Here is a 21,775-nt window from a genome sequence, read left to right on the forward strand (position 1 = left end):
TATCAAGGATACATGTTCTCAAGATGACTAAACATTGTTATTGTTAACATTTATCACCTGTCTGAGCTCATGTTTGCCAGATTTTCCCCAGTATAAATTCTTTCCCCCTTCTTTCCACACTATAAGCTTGGGAAGGAGATCACACCTTGCAGGTGACATTTAAGGAATGTTCTATCTCCTTGAGGAAAGACTATTTACAAAAATTATTTAGAATTTGCATCGAATATTTGTCGATTTTTATTTATTTATTCAATCTTTTATTTATTTATATTACTATGGAATCATGCATTTTTTTATTGCTTAAATTGTTCCAGCTTTGGGTATTGGCAGCACTTTCAGTTGACTCCTGTGTCCCTTTGATATATTTACTTTTTGCGGTACTTCCTTTCTTTCTGCTATTACTAGATGCTCAAAGGTCATCTTATATATTTTCTGCTCCAGTCTTGGAATCAAACATATTGCCAAGGAGCACTATTTCTTTTCACTGAAGAATGGTATTAGAAATCTAAATCCTGGCAGTTGGTGTATTTGTTTCTGCTAGGGTTTTGTTGCCTCTAGTTCTTCTCAGCTGATATAGAGCAAGGAAATTCATACATGAAAATTAAGTTGTGTATACACACAAATCTATAACTGTTTTTATATATAAGCTATCTATATTAAGAAGGTTTATACTCAGGTAAACATGAGTTCATACTGATGTCTCCAACCTTAATCCATTACCATGGAGATCTTCCTCCCTTTTCTTACCTGGAAACTCTCCCTCCAGTAGTGAGAAATCTAGCTCCAACAATTCACCATCTATAGTACTTGCTTAATTGTTCAATTTCAATATACATGCATGGTGGTTTCAAAACTATTTACCTCTAATTCCATGGGAAATAACTTTATTAACTAGAGTACAGTGCTCTGTAGTTTCTTTTGTTTTTTACAATTGAAAAAAAAATTTTTTTTCAGCTTCCCTGTACGGGAGAACCGAACTCTTGACCTTGGTGTTACAAGGCTGCACTCTAACCAACAGAGCTAAGCTTCCAGCCCTACAACTGAAATTTTTATAACTTGAAAGGTTTTTTTTGGTGGATGGTTGGTGTTGGGATTATAACTGAAAGTTTGTTTACACTTGCTTCTCTGTCTCTTCTCAACACTAAATCGGTATTTAGTTCTCTCATCCGTGCTTACATATACCAATTTACATAATCTTTATGACAGCAGTAATAATGAGAAGAACGGGTAAAAATTAGGCTTGCTAGTAAAAATTCCTTTTTTTTTTTTTTTTTTTTTTTTTTTCCATGTCCGGCAACGGATCGCAACCCTCAGTGTCGCCCCCGTACGGGACCAGGACCGGCAACGGGATCGCAACCCTCAGCGTTGCTCCCGCGCCTCGCCCAGCCAGTGAGCGCGAACCGGTCTGTATGTGGGATCTGAACCCTCGGCGGGAGCGCCACCACGCTTCCCAAGCGGCGCACTATAGCAGTGCGCCACCGGGCTGGCCCGCTAGTAAAAATTCTTGAAATTATTTTTGATGCTAACAGAAATGATAACATATAGGTTTGTTTGTAAATCTAATAAATCATTACTTTTTTTAGCTGACCTTTTAAGATGTGTAGGTTACAATCTAACATTAAAAGTAAGGTTAAAAAATCAGGTTAGGTTTTCAGTTATTAAAACATATAGTACATTTATTTTCCAATAATTGTTTCATGTTTGATATTTCTTCTTCTGCTCTACCATTCTGTCTTCTCTGTTTTTAGATTAAATTTTCATAAAAAATTAGTTTAAAATTATTAACTTTGTGTCTTCAGTGAAGAATCTAAACGTTCTATGCTTCATACATTTGACAGATTATAGATAGGATACAAATATTAAAGGCTTAGAAGGACATATAATTTTTTTGTATCCTGCCTAGTTATATTTTAGATTACAATCCAGACAGGATTCAAAGGCCTCATTGTATCCTGTCTGATTTATAATCTGTCAAATGTATATGAAATATGCATGAAGATGAGTGTTGCTTTGTAATGACACTAGACCTGTAGTTTAAGGTTCGATGTTGGTAACTTTTCCAAGGTACAGCCTGTGAAGAGCCAGAATTCAAATTCAAGTCCTTCTAACACCACCTCTTCCTCCTTCTCTATGCAATTCTAGTGCTCTATTACCTTTTAATGATTGGTTGACAGAGGTGCTGTAGTAAGGCAGGTGTGCCTTATTCTTCGAAAAGGCCGCCTTATAGAGTATTTGTGTCTGTTCTCCTGGGAATGTGCGTTTATGTGTCAGAAACTCTTCAGTCTTCAAGGTCAACATTAATTACAATTCATGTACTTAGGTTACACAGCTATAGAAAATATTCAGACATCTGTAGTCATTCAACTAAAATGTAATAAGGAAAGAATGGGACATATGTTTCAGAGAAAATAATGTACTATAATTTATAAAACTATAGTTAGTTACTAGTTTCAAAAGAAGAATGAAAATACTTGTTGATGTGAAAATAAATTAGTTGGGATTTCCATAATTTTTAACTAAATAGTGTTAGAATTTGTCAGCTGTGTCTAAATTGTCTTCCTGTTTAAACATCCAGATTTAAATGTGTCATGTCTATTTTAGCAGGACACACAACTCTATTTATGAAGGGAAAAAATTTTCAGATGTCCATTAATAATTAATAGTTTTCTATCCTAATAATAGAAGGGATAATTTGTAAAAGATCTGTTATGTGGAATATTGTCATGAAATGTACTTTTTGAGAAGGCTAATTGACAGAGCCTTTTATATACATATACAATTATTTTTATTAAATGTTATTTGTATTTATATTTAATATATAAACTATTTTATGTATTATTTACGCTATAATTTTTAGTTATAAAAAAACTGAGGTCAGAAGAAGACAGTGATGTTACGTTTCTTCTCTTAAGAGTTACTGCATCTTCAAACTGTGATGGAGATCTTAATTAGTCTCCTCTCTTTCTTTTTTTTTTGGTGGCTGGTTGGTATGGAGATCGGAACTCCTCCCAAGTCAGCTGACCGGCCAGTCTTTTCTCAGTGCCCGTCCACAAGCAGTTCCTATTCTGCCATTGAAGCCTCATTGTGAGATCAAAGTAGAAACCAACATTTTGGAATTCTGGTGTAACAATTTTTGTCATTGTTTAATTCCTAGATATTATCTGAGGTGATAAACTCAGGTAGCACCAAAATTTGGCACCAAAGTGTCAACAGAACTTTGCACGAAAACAATTTGGCCACAGAACTAGATTTTGTGGGAAACTCTTCATTCCTTAAAGCCTGGCGTCTATGGCTAAGTTCACAGCCTTAAAGTTGCTCCATCCGGATGATAACTCTTTGCTCAACAGAAGTGTCCATCAACCAACCACAGGCCACAGTTAGCGTAGATCACGTTCCTTGGTCTATGGTTGTTTCGATGGGCGGCACTCTGGCAGATAGCTAGATTAGTGGATCCACCAGTGACGTAAGTCAACAAAGGTCATGTGAGACAAACCGGTCGCGTCAATTGGCAACGCCCGCTGGTGGTGGTGGGGAAGTCACGGCGGCTACGTGGGGTTCGTCCTGTGACACAATTACAAGTTTGTGCTAGTGTCGGCGAAGTATGTGATTCCAAGAAATTTTCCCGTGCTCCCCAGCACCACGAGCTTCCGCCTTCCCTGCAGTCTCCGCCTGCCCAGCGATGTGACCCGGTGGCTGAGTTTCGCAGCTCTTACACCGGCTGCTTTCGGCTTTGCCTTGGGGTTTTTCGTCGCCGCTGCACCAGAAACGGTGATAAAGTTAGTGTCTCTGTTTGAAGCGGTGCTCAAGGGTGCCCTCTGGACTGGAGGTGGGTGGGTGTCGACGTGACATTTACAAATTTGTTGCATTTCCATGAAATCCTGCGGAGTGTCGCTCGCTACCACCGTTACTGCCTTGTGTGATGAAGAGAAGAAAATGGCGGCGGCAAAAGCAAGCGGCGAGAGCGAGGAGGGGTCCCTCAGCCTGACAGCCGAGGAGAGGGAGGCGCTTGGTGGATTGGACAGGTATGGTCCGTCAACACCCGCCCGGTTGGCTACGGACAGGCTGGCGCCACTCTCCCGGAAGGTACAAGCGCAGCTTGCTCGCGGTGGCAACTGGGGGGGCACCTCGGTTTGGCGCTCATCGAGCCCTCGTTGCAATCCAGGACTGGGGCTAGGGAAGGGACGGGCCAGTGGCTTTTCCCGGACGTTAACAAGCCGCATATGTCTCTCCCAACAGCCGACTCTTCGGATTCCTGAGCCTTCACGAAGATGGCGCCAGGACGAAGACTCTGCTCGGCAAGGTATGACAAACTGGGCGCCAGTTTGGTATGACCGAAGATGGGACACAGTCTTTTCTGCCTGACCACCTATCACCTATCCCCAGTCCCCGCGTCCACTGCTGGGCCATCATTCTCTGTGGCCGCCAACGATGGCCGAGGGGCATCCTGAAAACTATATTTTGCGTTTGCTCTTCCTTTACCCTGGATACCTTCTACTCCGCCTTGCCAAATCCTCCCTTGTAGTTTGAGGAAAGGAGACCGCAGCACGTTGGAGCAGGGCTCAACAGGGTCGACAACATTGCTTTGTTATTTCAGGACTTTTTGGTTAGGCCAGTGATCCCTGAATTTTATCTTCGCAGGTCATGACTGTATACAGAATTTTCAAAATTTACGACTTACCTTCTACTTTTTTTTTCTTTCTTTACTTTTTCTTCTTTTGACAGTCAGCTCGTGATGTCTAATTTAACCACAAGTTTTAGTCTTTATTATATCCCTGGTCTCCGAAGGGGTAAGTTTCAGATATTTACGGCGGTGAAGAAGTTTGCATTGAGTATTTGACCTGTGTACTGATAGGTGTATGTTTGACCTGAAGTTAAGATGTCTGCCTACCAGCCACAGAAATAACGCTACGAATGCAATTTCATGAATATGTGTGGGGGTGTCTCCCCCCCCAGGTTTGTTCCCTTAATGTCAGACAGGCACTGGGGAAGATTCCTTGTTTGTGTGAAAAATTATTGGCACTGTCATTAAGTTAATGGCTGCTCCTGTCGGCCAAGATGGCGGGAAAATAGTGGGAGGAGAAATCAAGGAGCTTTTGGAGAGGGAGGACATGTAAACAGGGAAATGGTAGCGTGTAGTAGTCTTAAACTCAGTTTGTAGTTCCATGATGCTTAATAAAATTTTGCCATTATTTAAAAGTAGAATTCTTGTATCGTTTCCAAGCATTCTTAACCTAGTCAATTGTAGCACAATTGTAGCACATTTACTTATCTCGCGTAAACTATTGCATAAGCCCATGGATTTTAGTCTCTATGTCATTTTTTATGATCTGACTAAAATCTGGTTTAAGTGATATTTGTAAGCTATGGTACCATATACCAAGTACGTACATACATCGTAACCATAAGTGTACAATTTGTATGCAGTTGTTACCCTGAAAAGAGGACTGTACGCAACAAATGCTGCATCCGTTATGTACTTTATAGTTGAAATTTTGAATTTTACTGTTTATTGCTACAATTGAGAAAGATTAAATTTAATATTAAGATTTTATTTGTCATGAATTTTTATCGTGAAAATTGATTTAACATAGTCATTAAGTTCTTTTATCTGTAATCTTTTTATGCTTATTTATTTTGATGGCAAATAATTTTTTTTAGTAAGTCCAGTTCATTTGACTCATAAATAAAATATGAATTAAACTTTCATTATGTAGTTGCAAATTGCTTCTTGAGAAACATCATTGGCAAAATAGTGATTATTTCTGATATGATTTAAACGATTGTTATTCTCCTGCCTTAATTAAAAAAATTTTTTTAATCTTTAAATATTTTACTTCAAAAAACTTGAATTCTTTCAAACTTGTCATTCCAATGCATTTAAAAAGATTTGACTTAAAAGGAATTTTTTAGAATTTTGGAGTGACTACTGCTAATTTGACTCTGGGTTGATGAAATTGCTTGCATTGATAATAATTGTAGCAAATGTGTTTATTCCTTTGGGTAGGAAGTGGAGAAATAAAAGTAATCTTTTTTATGTGGATAATAATAACATGAGAAAATACTGATTGAGGACTCTAAATTTACGAATGCCTGAGTTCACGTACATTTCCAATCATTGTGCTTGGTGTTAGATTTCAGTTTGAAATGAACTTTTCAGATGGGTTTGAATTTTAAAAAACTATTTTCAAATATTCATTGTGAAGGTGAGCATGTCTTTTTCTTTGGCTTTGATTGCAATAACATTTTATTTTATTTTATTTTATTTTTTGTCTTTTTGTTCCATGTCCGGCAACGGATCGCAACCCTCAGTGTTGCCCCCGTACCGGACCAGGGACCGGCAACGGGATTGCAAACCTCGGTGTTGCTCCCACGCCTCGCTCAGCCAGTGAGCGGGAGCCGGTCTGTATGTGGGATCCGAACCCTCGGGCGGCAGTGCTGCCGCGCCTCCTAAGCGGCGCACTATCCAGTGCGCCACTGGGCCGGCCCTGCAATAACATTTTAAAGATGAGGAAGTGAAGTTTCATTTTGTTTGGGAAGAATGGTAGCTTCATAAAACACTGGGTAATCTTTTTTTTTTTTTTTCCTTTTTGTCTTTTTTCGTGACCGGCAACGGATCGCAACCCTCAGTGTCGCGCCCGCACCTCGCTCAGCCAGTGAGCGGCCGGTCTGTATGTGGGATCCGAACCCTTGGCGGGAGCACCGCTGCACTCCCAAGCGGCGCACTGTAGCAGTGCGCCACCGGGCCGGCCCAACACTGGGTAATCTTGTATATTGTTAAACTACTATGAATTTCTTGAAATGGAGAAAATATAAACTCAATTATTTTCACCAGGATTTCAGACTCTGGGAATTTCTGCCTACCTAGTTGAGGGCAAAGCTCATTAACCTTAACATTAAAGTTACTTAAGACAATAAAGTGTTCTGGGGTGTGTGCTTTTGCAACCTATAAGTTCTTTCTTTTCTTTTTTTAAAGACAGCTTTACTGAGGTATAATTGACACATGACAAAACTGCTTGTATTTAAAATGGACAGCTTGATTAAATTTTGATGTGTATATATTTGAAGCTATCAGTACAGTCAAGATACTGAACATACCTATCACCTCCAAAAGTTTCATCCTTCCCCTTGAAACCCCTCCTTACTGCTCCTCCTCATTTCTAGATACTGCTGACGTCTGCTCATGTGCTTTTTTGTAACTTTAGTTTACATTTCTAGGATTTTATATAAATGGAATTGTTCAGTTTGTACTTTTTTAAAAAAGTGGTTCCTTCTATTCAGCATAATTTTCAGATTTATGCCTGTTATAGTTATGTGTTTGTGTATATATATAGTTTGTTACTTTTTAAAGCTAAGTGGTATTCCATTGTCTTTTGTAATTCTCCATTGCTTCTTTGTGAGTCTGAATATATCAGTGACAAGTGCATATGGAAAGTGTGACATCATACTTGTATGTCCTCAAATCCTGTATTTGAATTAGTTGCTGAAAAGAATAAATGAGCTGGACTTCTGGTAGAGGAAGTATTGAATTATTTGGTTTTCTGCTGTAGTCAAGCTAGGCTAAATGAAACAATATCTGTTATTCTGTGGAGTGCTGAGCCATGTTGGTTTCAGAATTCTTATTCTTTGACAGTCTTAGAAACAAATTAGCTTTTGTTTACCAAGATAGGGTTAGTTCATTATTACCCCAGGATAGATTATGGGCTTGACTAATTCCCAGGCTTACTTTTTTTTTTTTTTTTCCTTTTTGTCTTTTTTCATGTCCGGCAACGGATCTCAACCCTCAGTGTCGTGCCCGTACTGGACTGGGACCAGCAACGGGATCCCAACCCTCGGTGTTGCGCCCACACCTCGCTCAGCCAGTGAGCGGGAACCGGTCTGTATGTGGGATCCGAACCCTCAGCGGGAGCACCACCGCGCTCCCAAGCGGCGCACTGTAGCAGTGCGCCACCGGGCTGGCCCCCCAGGCTTACTTTTTCAGCAACGATTTATTTGTATGTGCCTTTGTCTTAGTCCATTTTGTGTTTCTATAACAATACCACAGAGAGGGTAATTTGTAAACTGAAGTTTATTTGGCTCACAGGTCTGGAGGCTGGGAAGTCCAAGATTTTGAGGTCAAATCTGGTGAGGGCCTTTGTGTTGCTTCATTCCGTGGGAGTAGATGGAGTGAATAAGTGAATGAGCATGAGTGTAGGAGGGGGCTGAACTGGCTTTTGTAACAAACCTGCTGTCCTATAATAAACACACTCCTTGGCAATGACATTAATACATTCATGAGAGGCCTCTTGACCTAATCACCTCTTAAAGGTCCCACCTCTCAATACCGTTGTATTGAGGATTCAGTTTCTAACATATGAATTTTGGGGGACATGTTCAAACAATACTTACTACTCCCTCTCTAAGATAAATTTACCCTGCATAGATATAATAAAACATTTTTTCCTTTCTGACAGAAACTGGTCTATCACCAAAACCTTTTGGGTTGAATTTGTTTGTATTAAGATAAAGAGTTTAGTTAAAATAATTAGAATATTAATTATAGTATTCCTTTAATGTAATGTTAGAGGCCTCGGGAATGCATAGCTGCTCTTGTGTTTTTTTTTGTTTTTTTTTTAATAGGGATGACCGATAAGGGGATCTTAACCCTTGACTTGGTGTTGTCAGCACCACGCTCAGCCAGTGAGCGAACCGGCCATCCCTATGTGGGATCTGAACCCGCGGCCTTGGTGTTATCAGCACCGCACTCTCCCGAGTGAGCCACAGGCCGGCCCTACTCTTGTTTATTTCAGAGTATCTGTGTCAGTTTTAAGTTTATTTAGATAATCTGTTAGTGAATTTTTTGGGAGTAATTAATCAGAACGATTAATAGGAAAGTTATAGTTAGTTTATTGTTCAAAAATATGTGTACTCTAGGGAATATTTTTTAAAGTTTGTTAATAATGCAAGAAATTTAAGATGTATTAAAATGTGTATTTTTCTAGATTTGATTTGCTTACATGTAAGTGGTTGGAGAAAAACCTATTAAATGGTTTCAGAAGTGTTTATGCTATAATGTTTGAATGATGATATTTAAGATCATCTTGCATTGTATGTACTTTCTATTTTTGGATAGTTAACAAATATATTTATTTCTAGTTCTAAAGGAGATTGATGTTTGACTTAAAAAAAAAAAGCAACCATAGAATAATGTCATGTTTTGTTACTTAGAAATTAAGTGTTTAATTTGATATGTTAAAAGAAAAAAAAAGTATTTTCTAGTTAGTCTTCTGACAAGTATGTTATTTCCATATTTCTTGGCAAAGTCTTATGTCGGCACTATACAGTGACATTACTATAAAATTTTTGTACAACACTGGTCATACTGATCAGAAGAGATTATAGAAATTAATTTCATATCTGGGCATAATTCAGATTATTTATTTATTTATTTTTTTGGTGGCAGCCGGCACAGGGGTCGAACCTAGAAATTTGGTGTTTATCTGCATCTTGCGCTAACCAACTGAGCTAACTGGGCAGCCTGGGCACAATTCAGAACTGTGTGATTATAAACATGTATTTTTTTGTCTTGGTTTACTTTTTCATAAATAGCTCGCTCTTTTTCCTGATCAAATTTCAATGACTAGGAAACATTTAACTGCAGTTATTTAAATGACTGAGTAAAACTTTTACTGGATATGAATTTTTGTGTCTCAGGTGATAAAATTTTTTTAATAGGCTTCACATTACAGTGGTTTATAAATAGAACCAAAATGAAGTTTTAGTGCTTGGCTAAGTACAGTATGAAATAGATTTTTTTGTCTGACACTTTAATTTTTATATTTTTGCAACCCATTGTGATGCTTTGAGTTCTTTGAAACATTCTAATGAATAATACCATTTTTTAAAAAAATGAGGTACTCTGGGGTTAATTTGTGTTAGGAAAAATCCATAAGATTTTTTTTTGAGTTAAAAAACTTATGTCTGAATGTATGTACATACTTACAGACTAGCTAATGGAAGTTGTATAATGAATGCCATCCATGGGTGCAAGGCTTTTATGTAGGTAATGCAGAGATAAGATAGATTGATTAAATAAACCCCTAAGTGATAGGATCGTTAATAGAAGAACATCAGTGCAGAAGAAATATGTGAAGTACTTTAAAATTTCACAATAAATATCGGTTTAACAACTTAAAAGTTTTAATGGCTTTTTCTTAATAGAATAGAGTTGTTTCTTGAAGTTTATTATTATTTTTACTTACACAATAGCAGTTCATCTAATGTTATATAGAAAAGCATGATTTAAAAATTCAGATTTTAGCTCTTAGCAGATGTTCAAACGATAATCTGCTTCCTGTTCTCTTCTCTGATCTCATTTTGTAATGTTTGCTTGCATTGTTCTTAACTGGGATCCTCAAATGAGTGAACGCTGGTTCTTATAGGCCAGTATAAGAAATTGATTGACAAAATTTTGGAAAGATTCTCAGGAATACTTAAGAATGGACTTCTTCCAGAATAAATAACTGAGGTGAGGGAGAGAGAAGACTTGTAAACTTTTTACTTTATGTTTTTATATATGCTGTTTTATTTTCCTTTTAAGTTTTTACATTGGCAAGTATTACTTCATTTGTTATGATTAAATACAGCTTACAGAAAATTGACCATCTTAATCATATTTTAGTTGTGCAGCAATCACCACCATTCATCTCCAGAAATTTTTCATCTTGTGATGCAAACTAAATCCGTTTGTGTAATAACTTGCCATTCCTCTCTACTCTCAGTCCCTGGCACCATTCTGCTGTCCATCTTTGTGATTGTGATTACCATAAATACCTCATTTAAGTGGAATCATACAATATTTGTCTTTTTGTGACTGGCTTATTTTTCATACAATGTCCTCAAGGTTCTGTCATGTTGTAGCATATGTCAGAATTTCCTTCCTCTTTAAGACTGAATAACATTCCATTGTTTGTATTTACCATGTGATTACATGGTAAATCACACATTGCTTATGTGATCATTCCTCAGTGCATACTTGGGTTGACTACATGTTTTAGCTACTGTGAATAATGCATGGATTTGCAGTCCCTGCTTTCAGTTTTTTTGGGTACGTAACCAGAAGTAGAATTACTAGATTAAATGGTAATTCTATTTCTAATTTTTGGAAGAACCACCATACTGTTTTTCACAGGTGCTGTATCATTATGCAGTTCTATTAATAGTGCACAAAGGTTCGCTACATCCTTGCAAACACTTATTTTATGTTTTTTTTCCCCCCCCAAACATAGCCATCCTAGTGGGTGTGAGGTGGTATCTTGTAGGTTTTGATTTGTGTTTCCCACATGATTAGTGATGTTCAGAATCTTTTCATGTGCTTATTGGCTATTTGTATATGTTCTTTGGAGAAATTTTTATTTAAATCCTTTGCCTACTTTTTAATTTTTTTAATTGAGTTACATATATAACAACTTATACATATTCTAATTTTTTAATCTCTCATCAGATATATGTTGATTTCTAGTTTCATTTTGTTGTGGTCACAGAAGATAACTTGTGTATTTTCAGTTTTCTTAAAATTTTTAATATTTATTATGTGTCCTAACTTGTGGTCTGTCTTGGGTTTGTTCCTTGTGTGCTTCGGAAGAATGTATATTCTGGTGTAGTTGGGTTGTGTCTGTTAGGTCTGTTTGGTATATAGTGTTTTTTTTTTTTTTTTCTCTTTTTGTCTTTTTCCGTGTCCGGCAACGGATCGCAACCCTCAGTGTCGCCCCCGTACCGGACCGGCAACGGGATCGCAGCCCTCGGAGTTGCTCCCGCGCCTCGCTCAGCCAGTGAGCGGGAACCGGTTTGTATGTGGGATCCGAACCCTCGGCGGGAGCGCCACCGCGCTTCCCAAGCGGCGCACTGTAGCAATGCGCCACCGGGCCGGCCCCCTATAACTTAACTTTTAAAAAATTGAAGTTGGGAGGAGGTATTTTTCTGCTATCTTTTTTCTCTTTCTCTGTGGGACTACCATTACATTTAGTTTGTAATGCTTGACATGATCTCAAAAGGTATCTGAAGCTCTATTTTTGTTCAATGTGGTTTTTTTTTTTTTTTTTGGTTGGACAATTTCTGTTGATGTATCTTAAAGTTAACTGATTTTTCTGCTACATCTATTGAGTATATCTACTTTCCTTTTCTTCATTTCAATTATTGTGATTTTTAGCTCTATTGTGTGGATTGTAGAACACATTAAAAATTGCAGTTTCTTAAGATTCTCTTGGGTCTTCCTTGTGTGTGTGTGATTTCTCAGTCAGCCAGGAATGGATTGGAGAGCTTCCTTTGACCATCACTGGTTTTCTTATTTCTAAGATCTCTCCTTTAAAAAATTTAACTGGTATGTTGCTCTGCCCAAATTTGGGTTGCAAACTCAGGCTAGTGAAGCTATGGATTTTTTCCACTCATTTCCATGTTTGTCACTTTTTGGTTTTTCACTGGCATCCTGAGTCACATCTGTCTCTTCTGGCAGCAAATCTGCTTATTTCTTACCTGCTAAGTCAGCATTGTAGTGTTGAGGCTTTAGCACCTTTTCCAGAATAATAAAAGCTTCTCAAGTTTTGTTTTCCTTTGGTCTATTTTCAGTTTCCTGAAGTTTTTGTTAACTTTGAAATTTGTGTATATATCTTTTCTTTCCACTTCTTTCTATTTCTCTTCTTCTTCCTCCCTTCTCTTCTTTTTTGTAGAGGATGTTCACCTCTGCCCTTCATGCAGCCCTTACTGGAAGTACTCTTTTCAGGATATTGCATTTCTTAAAAAAATATTTTATTTATTTGTTGTTTTTTTGTAGGATATTGCATTTTGTGTTAGGGAAGAAAATTTATGTAAAGCATTGGGACTAGCTTATAGTGGGTGCTTATTACAAGATAAATATTAACATCCTGAATATGACATTTAAATTTGAACTCAGGCAGTGGTTTAGAAATGCAGAGAGAGAAAGAAGCAGTTTTAAGCACTCACTGATCTGCTTTGTGTCAGTAAGATTAGTTTACATTTCTGGAATTTTATGTAAATGGAATTATATAAAATATATTCATATCTGTGGGTTCCATATGTGTGAATTCAACTACAGATCAAAAATATTTTTTAGGGCCGAGCCCGTGGCGCACTCGGGAGAGTGTGGTGCTGGGAGCGCAGCAGCGCTCCCTCCACGGGTTCGGATCCTATATAGGGATGACTGGTGCGCTCACAGTGCTCACTGGCTGAGTGAGGTGCAGCCGGTCTCAAAAAGGACAAAAAAAAAAAGAAAAAATTTTTTTTAAAGTGGTGCCTGGGGCCGGCCCGTGGCTCACTCAGGAGAGGGAGGTGCTGATAGCACCAGGGCCACGGGTTCGGATCCCATATAGGGATGGCCGGTTAGCTCACTGGGTGAGCGTGGTGCTGACAACACCAAGTCAAGGGTTAAGATCCCCTTACCGGTCATCTTTAAAAAAAAAAGCGGTGCCTGTATTGAACATAGTCTTTTTTTCATGTCATTATTCCCTGAAAAATATGGTGCAACAACTTTTTATGTGGCATTTACATTGTATTAAATATTGTTAAGTAATCTAGAGATTTAAAGTAAATAGGAGGATGTACATAGCTTATATAGCAATTCTACCCCATTTTATATCACCTACTTAAGCATCTATGGATTTTGGTATCTGAGGGAGGCCCTGGCACCAACCCCTGATGATGGATGACTATGTGTTTTAATTTTTCTCCTTTCCCTCATCTTATTTTCAGATTCTACCATTTTTTTTTGCATGTCAATAACAATTCACTTATTCTTGAAAAAATGAGCAACTTATCATATGCTTATTTGCTCTGTATTCTTTGAAGTACTTGGTCAAATCTTTTCCCATTTTTTTAAAATTAAATTTTTTTTCCTTACTGAGTACTGAAAGTTTTTAAAAAATTATATATATTCTGATTTGGGTTCTTTATCTGATATGTTATTTGTAAAATGTTTCTCCCACTTTCTCTCTTTATTGTTTTGTGTATTTTGAAGAGAAGTTTTCAATTTTATGATGTTCACTTCATTATTTTTCTTCTGTAGATTTAAAAAAATCTTTTAAAAATGATTTTTATTGCTTTCATTGCTTTATCCAAAAGGTCTTTTTGCTTAGAGCAAGATCAGAAAAATAGTCTCATATATTTTCTTATACAGGCATATGTCAGAGATATTGTGGGTTCTATTCTACTGCAATAAAGTGAGTATTGCAAGAAAGCAAGTGACAAATTTTTTGGTTTCTGAGTACATATAAAAGTTATATTTACACTATACTGTAATATATTAAGTGTGCGATAAAATTATGTCTAAGAAAGCAGTGTGTATACCTTAATTTAAAAATATTGTATTACTAAAAGAATGCTATCATCTGAGCCTTCTGTAGTTGTAAACTTTGTGCAAGTGGATGGTATACCTCAGTGTTGGTGGCTGCACACTGATCAGGATGGTGGTTACTGAAGGATGGGGTGGCTGTGGCAAGTTTCTTAAAACAACTCAGCAACGAAGTTTGCTGCGTCAATTGACTCTTCCTTTCACAAAAGGTTTCTCTGTAGTATGCAATGCTGTTTATAGCATTTGATCCGCAATTGAACTTCTTTCCAAATTGGAGTCAGTCCTCTCAAACCCTGACACAGCTTTATCATCTAAGTTTATGTAATATTCAGGATCCTTTGTTGTCATTTAAGCAGTGTTCATAGCATCTTCACTAGGAGTAGATTCCTCTCCAGAAACCACTTTGCTTATCCATAAGAAGCAAATCCTCATCTGTGGAAATTTACTGTGAGATTGCAGCAATTCAGTCACATATTTAGGCCCCACTTCTAATTCTAGTTCTCTTGCTGTTTCCCCCACATCTGCAGTTACTTCCTCCACTGTAGTCTTAAACCCCTCAAAGTCATGCATGAAGGTTGAAATTAACTTCTCCAAACTCCTGTTAATGCTGATATTTTGAACGTGAATTTCAAAATTTTTTTTTTAAATAAAAACAATACCACAGCATTTATTGTTATCTGGTAATAACACAAGGGTAATCAAAACAATAGGAACAGATGTTTCGGAACTATACTCCCATAAAAGGATACTGAAAAAAACAAATTGTATTGCCTTCTCAACAGTTTTCACTTCATTGATCACTTCTAGTTGGAAACACTTTGTAGCAGAGTAATATTATCTCCTTTTAACATGATTTGACCCAGTTGTTTTCTTGACTTTGTTTTAGAATGAATCTCTTCTGCATCATGTAATACAAGGTTCATATACTCATCAAAACCAATAATACAGCCCTCTATCCGCATATTCACTTGCTCATAGAGCCACACCCGAATCCAGGATCTATTTTGCAGGTATCTGAAGATGAGCTTGATCGGTTGTACCATCACTTTCTGCACTTTCTGGCCCTGGCCACGGTACGCCATGGTGGAATCTCACAAAGACCACCCTGACTCACAAGCTACCATAGAAAGCAACCGAATTACAAATGTTTTTAATGGCATCTTCAATGGTTAATCATTCCCAGAAGGTTTTCAATTTACTTTGCCCAGATCTATCAGAAGATTCACTATCTATGGTAGCTATAGCCTTACAAAATGTATTTCTTAAATAATAGGACTTGAAAGTTGAAATTACTTCTTAATCCCTGGGCTGCAGAATGGATGTTGTGTTAACAGTAATGAAAATAACATTAATCTGCTAGTACTTCTCCACTAGAGCTCTTGGGTGCAAGAGCCCAGGTGCATTGTGAGTGAGCAATAAATAACACTTTGAAAGGAATTTTTTTTTCTGAATAGTGTTCTCAACAGTGGGCTTAAAATTAAAATATGCAGTAAACTGTGCCATAAACAGATGTGCTGTCATCCAGGCTTTGTTTTTCATTTATAGAGCACAGAGTAGAGCTGGCAGAATTCTTAAGGACCATAAGATTTTTGGAATGGTAAATGGACTTTGATTTCAGTTTAAAGTGACCAGCTGTGTTAGCTCCTAACAAGAGTCATATGCATTGACTTCTCTCTAGCTATGAATGTCCTAGATGGCATCTTTTTCCAATAGAAGGATATTTCATCTACATTGAAAATCTGTCTTTTAGTGTAGGTGCTTTCATCAGTTATCTTAGCTGGATATTCTGGAACACTTGTGCAGCTTGTACATCAGCAGTTGCTGCTTCACCTTCGACTCTTATGTATGGAGATGGCTATTTTTCATAAACCTCGTGTACTAATAATCTCTGCTAGTGTAAACTTTTCTTCTGCAGCTTCCTTACCTCTCTCTGCCTTCATAGAATTAGAGAGAGTTAGGTCTTTGCACAGGCTTACACTTGGCTTAAGCAACTGTTGTGGCTGGTTTGATCTTCTATCCAGACCACTAAACCTTTCTCAATATAAGAAATAAGAATGTTTTGGTTTCTTATCATTCACTGGAGTAGCACTTTTAATTTCCTTCAATACTTTTCCTTTGTAGTCACAGCTTGGCTAAGTAGAGGCCATTGTAGTGTTCATTGGCCTAATTTCAATATTGTTGTGTCTGAGGAATGGGGGGGCATGGGGAGAGGGAGAGGGAGAGATTCATTGGAGGGGAGGGGCTGGGGCAGAAGGAAGGCTGAGGAGTGGAACTGTCAGAACACAGATCTATTGCTTAATTTTCTCATTTTATAAGGGTGTTGATAGTGGCGTCTCAAAACAATTATACTAGTAATCTCAAAGATCTCTGATCACAATCAGCACAACAGTTATAATAACAGTGAAAAGTTAGAAATATTGTTAGAATCACTGAACTGTGACACAGACATGAAGTGAGCACATGCTGTTGGAAAAATGGAGGCTATAAATACTTGCTACAAACCTTCAATTTAGAAAAAATGCAATATCTGTGAAGTGCAGTAAAGCAAGTGCAATAAAATGAGTCATCCTTTTAATGTTTTGTTGTATGTTTTTACTCAGGTGTGTGATCTATTTGTAGCTAATTTTTGCATGTAGTGCAAGGTTTGGATCCAAAACTCACTTTGTTTTTTAAAGATGACTGGTAAGGGGATCTCAACCCTTGGCTTGGTGTTGTCAGCACCATGCTCAGCCACTGAGCAAACCGGCCATCCCTATATAGGATCCGAACCCGCAGCCTTGGTGTTATCAGCACCGCACTCTACCGAGTGAGCCACGGGCTGGCCTCAAAACTCACTTTTTTTAACAAATAGATTTTCACTTGTTCCAGCATTATTTGTTGAAAAGAGGCTTTTTCCAGGGAATTGCTTTAGTTTATTCTTCAGTAAGCAATAGTGGGTATATTCTGAGAAATGCATCATCAGGTGATTTCATCATTGTGTGAACATGGTACAGTGTACTTACACAAATCTAGATTGTATAGCCTAATACACATCTTGGCTATATAGTATAGCTGTTATAATCTTATGGGACCACAATGGTATGTTTTTGTCTATTTTGTAAGATTGAAATGTCATCATGCAGCTTATGACTGCTTTTGGTTGTCCTTTTGATTTCTATTTTTACCCGTTGTAATGTGTTACATAGCTTCCAAATATTTGGGGTTTTTAGATTGTTGTCTGTTACTGATTTTTAATATAACTCCTTTGTGGTTAAAGAATATACTTGGCATGAACTCAATACTTTTGCAATGTATGTATTGAGATTTATTATATCATCTTTCTCAGTGAGTATTTTGCTTTTACTTGAGAAAAATTGCGTATTGCTACTGCTGGGTGGAGTGGTATGTAAATGTCAGTTAGGTCAAGTTGATTGGTGGTGTTTTTCAAGGACTTCAACAGTGTTTGAAAGTTAATTTTTTTTTTTTTTAGTTGTGTCTGTCAGTAATTGAGAAATGGGTATTGCAGTCTCTGACTGTAACTATTGGTTGGTCTGTTTCAACTCTTGGTTCTGTCACCTTTTGCTTCATGTATTTTTGTTGCTTGGATTTTAGAATTGTTAGGGCCCCTAGGAAATTTGATCTCTATCATTACTAAATTGTCCTTTTTATCATGGTTATACTTTTGAAATCAACTTTATCTAATGTTAAAATAGTCATTAAACTTTATTTTTTGTAAAACGGGGTTGGTATATATAATTTTAGTGCTGGCATAGTACTAATTATATCATGTATACTATGAGTCTTTAAATTTATAGATTTAAATTATAGAAGCAAATTTCTGTAGTTAGTGGTATATTTTGACCTTTGAGAATTATTTAATCTGACAATCTGTGCTCTTAATATAGTCACATTTAATGTGATTATTGACATAATGGGGTTTTAGTCAACATTCTCAGTGTTTGTTTTGCACTTGTTGTTATTTTTTCCCCTTTTCTTTTTCTGATTTCCCTTGGATTAGAGTATTTTTTAGTGATTCAGTTTTATCTTTTTCCTGATCTGATTAGGTATAACTTTTGAAGTACTTTGTAGCGTTAATAGTATCTATTTTTATATTGCATCATTATGTAACGGTATGTGAACAGTAGTTGATAATCTTAAGGGGTATCTTCTAGCAAAAGTTGGTGTCTTTGTGCTGCTATATGTATAGTGTAAGAGCTTCTGTTGCTTCCTGGCCTTCAGATATCATTATCAAAAATTTTATATATGTCATAAAGTCCATAAAACTTTGTATCTGTTTTTACTTTTAATAGGTATTTAGGCAATAGGAATATGTATATTTACGAGCAGTTAATCTCTGGTGCTCCTCATCCCTTTGCTCAGGTCCAAGATTTCTAGCTGATTTTTCTTTCATTTGTGCTTTAAAGAGGACTTTCTTTAACATGATACACTATTTCAAATTTTATATAATCAAAAAAATTTTTATCCTTTGTTTAGAGAATGTTTTTTTTTAAACTGGTGTAGAATAAGTATGAAATTATATGTAGTTTTCTATTTTATAAATGTGTCTTAGAGATCCTTCTATTAGTACATATAAAAGTGTTTCTTTTTGTTATTGGTTATATAACATTCCATTTTATGTCAGTTTATTTAACTAGTACTTGATTGTGGACCTAGCTTAAAATTAGCTTTAAAAAAAAATTTATTATTTGTTATTACCATATTCATTATTACAAATCGTGATATTTCTTTATGCCTTTTACCTGACCTATCACTCCCCAAAACCCCTCTCTCCCACTCACCTATCTATATCCTTAGGTTTGTAAAATTCAACGTATTGTTGTGGTCTTTTCTTTCTTTCTGTCTTTACTTCCTTCCTTCTGGATTCCTAGCACCCAGAACATGTGCTATTTCCCTTTCCATGTCTGGCTTATTTCACTTAACATAATTTTCTCCAGGTTCATATATTTTGCTGCAAATGGCATAATTTCATTCTTTTTTTTTTTTTTGTCATTTTTTTATTTTCGTGTCCGGCAACGGATCGCAACCCTCAGTGTCGTGCCTGTACCGGACCGGGACCAGCAACGGGATCGCAACCCTCGGTGCCGCGCCCGCACCTCGCTCAGCCAGTGAGCGGGAACCGGTCTGTATGTGGGATCCGAACCCTTGGCGGGAGCGTCGCCGCGCTCCCAAGCAGCGCACTGTAGCAGTGCGCCACCGGGCCGGCCCTAATTTCATTCTTTTTTATGGCTGAGTAGTATTCCACTGTGTATATATACTACAATACCTAGGTTAATTTCATATTTTGGTTATTGTAAATGGAGCTGCATTAAAGGTGGGAGTGCAGGTATTCCTTCGACATGATGATTTCCATTCCTTTGGATATATACCCTGTAGTGGGTTTTTTGGATCATATTGCAGTTCTATCTGTAGTTGTTTGAGGAACCTCCACAATGTTTTCAGTAATTGCTCTGCTAATTTATGGTCCCACCAACAGTGTGAAGAATTTTCCTTTCCCCACCTCCTCACCAGCATTTGTTCTCTATCTTTTCTCCATTTAGGATGATATTGGTGATTGGTTTGTAGTAAATGGTTTATACTGAATTGAGGTAATTTCCTTCTATACCTAATTTGCTGAGTCTTTGTCATGAAGGGATATTGAATTTTTGATGAATGCTTTTTCTGCATCAGTTGAGGTAATATGTTTTTGTTTTTGTTGATGTGACATATCACATATATTGGCTTGAGTATGTTGAACTATCTTGCATTCCTGGGATGAATCCAACTTGATCATGGTGTATAATTGTTTTGATATGCTGCTGTATTGTGGTTGCTGATATTTTGTTGAGGATTTTTGTTTCTATGTTCATCAAGGATATTGGCTTATAATTTTCTTTCATGTTGTATCTTTGTCTGGTTTCAGTATCAGGGTGAAGCTGGCCTCATAGAATGAGTTTGGGAGAATGTCTTTTGTTGCAATTTTTAAGAAAAGTTTGAGTAGAAGTGGTATTAATTCTTCTTTAAAGGTTTGATAAAATTCAGCTGTAAAGCCATCTGGCCCTGGGCTTTTCTTTTTTGGAAGATTGCTGATTACTGCTTCAGTTTCATTGCTTGTTATCAAAATGTTCAGGTTCTCTATTTCCTTTTGGTTCAGTCTTGATAGTTTGTATCCATAAATTTATCAATTTCTTGTATTTGTTGGTGTATAGTTGTTTATAGTAATATCTAATGATTTTTTATATTTCTGTGGTATCAGATGTAATGTTTCTCTTTTCATTTCTGATTTTTATTATTTAGGTCTTCTCTACTTTTTTTTTTTTTTTGTTAACCTAGCTAATGGTTTGTCTATTTTATTTATCTTCTCAAAAAACCAACTTTTTGTTTCATTGATCTTTTGTATTGTTTTTAGGGTCTCTATTTTGTTTAGTTCTGCCCTGATCTTAATTATTTCTTTCTGTATACTACTTTTAGAATTGGATTGTTTTTGGGTTTTTTTGGTTCTTTGAGGTGTAGTGTTAGGTCTTTTGTTGTTTATTTGAAGTCTTTCTGATCTTTTGATGTAAGTGTTTATTGTAATAAACTTCCCTCTTAGTACTGCTTTTGCAGTATCCCACAGGTTTTGGTCTGATGTAACTTTATTTTCATTAGTTTCAAGAATTTTTTTGATTTCTTCTTGGTCCCATAGGTCATTCAGGAGTCTCTTGCTTAGTTTTCATGCACTTGGTAGTTTCGAGAATTTCACTTATTATCAATTTCCAGTTTTAACCCATTGTGATCTGAAAAGATACTTGGAAAGATTTCAGTTTTTAAAAATTTGCTGAGTGGGGCCAAGCCCGTGGCGCACTCGGGAGAGTGCAGTGCTGGGAGTGCAGCAGCTCTCACGCTGCGGGTTTGGATCCTATATAGGGATGACCGGTGCACTCACAGCGCTCACTGGCTGAGCGTGGTGCGGCAGGTCTCAAAAAGGACCAAAAAAAAAAAAATTGCTGAGAATTGGTTTGATTTTTAAAAATTTGCTGAGAATTGACTTGTTGTCTATTCTAGAGAATGTACCATGTGCTAATGAGAAGAATATGTATTCTGTTGTTGTTGGATGAAATGTTCTGTAGATGTCTGCCAGGTCCAGTCGGTCTAAGGTATAGTTTAAATCTTGTGTTTCTTTGTTGATTTGTTGCCTGGATGATCTGTCTAATACTGTGAGAGGGGTTTTCAGGTCACCTGCTATTATTGTAATAGGGTCTGTCTTTTTTTTTTTTTTTTTAGGTCTAAGAGTGCTTGCCTTACATATCTGGGTGCTCCAGTGTTGGGTGCATACATATTTATGATTATTATGTCTTCTAACTGGATAGATTCCTCTATCATTATATAATGGCCTTCTTTGTCTTCTTTTACGGTTTTTGGTTTGAAATCTTTTTTATCCTATATAAGAATAGCCACTTCTACTTGTTTTTGGTTTCCATT

At 36.9% G+C, this 21,775-nt stretch overlaps 1 protein-coding gene and 1 pseudogene across 18 annotated transcripts in view; one reads left to right on the forward strand and one right to left on the reverse strand.

The window, feature by feature from the left end:
* Window positions 1-3,867: 3,867 nt before the first annotated feature.
* LOC103593947 (lysine-specific demethylase 6A-like) overlaps window positions 3,868-21,775 on the forward strand; it is a 141,675-nt gene continuing 123,767 nt past the window's right edge. For 16 of the 17 annotated variants that reach the window (XM_008577084.1, XM_008577072.1, XM_008577083.1 and 13 more), the window contains exons 1-2: window positions 3,871-4,022; window positions 4,237-4,300. In XM_008577084.1, coding sequence (XP_008575306.1) covers window positions 3,871-4,022; window positions 4,237-4,300 — 216 coding nt within the window. Of the gene's footprint in view, window positions 4,023-4,236; window positions 4,301-21,775 lie in introns of all 17 variants that reach the window. The other variant, XM_008577089.1, reaches the window with a different exon arrangement.
* Window positions 15,108-15,450, reverse strand: LOC103593946 (annotated as a pseudogene). The gene has a single exon (XR_550800.1). The product of XR_550800.1 is annotated as a small nuclear ribonucleoprotein E pseudogene (transcript).

This window comes from Galeopterus variegatus, unplaced genomic scaffold (assembly GCF_000696425.1).
Source record: "Galeopterus variegatus unplaced genomic scaffold, G_variegatus-3.0.2 Scaffold1448, whole genome shotgun sequence".
Lineage (NCBI taxonomy): Eukaryota > Metazoa > Chordata > Mammalia > Dermoptera > Cynocephalidae > Galeopterus > Galeopterus variegatus.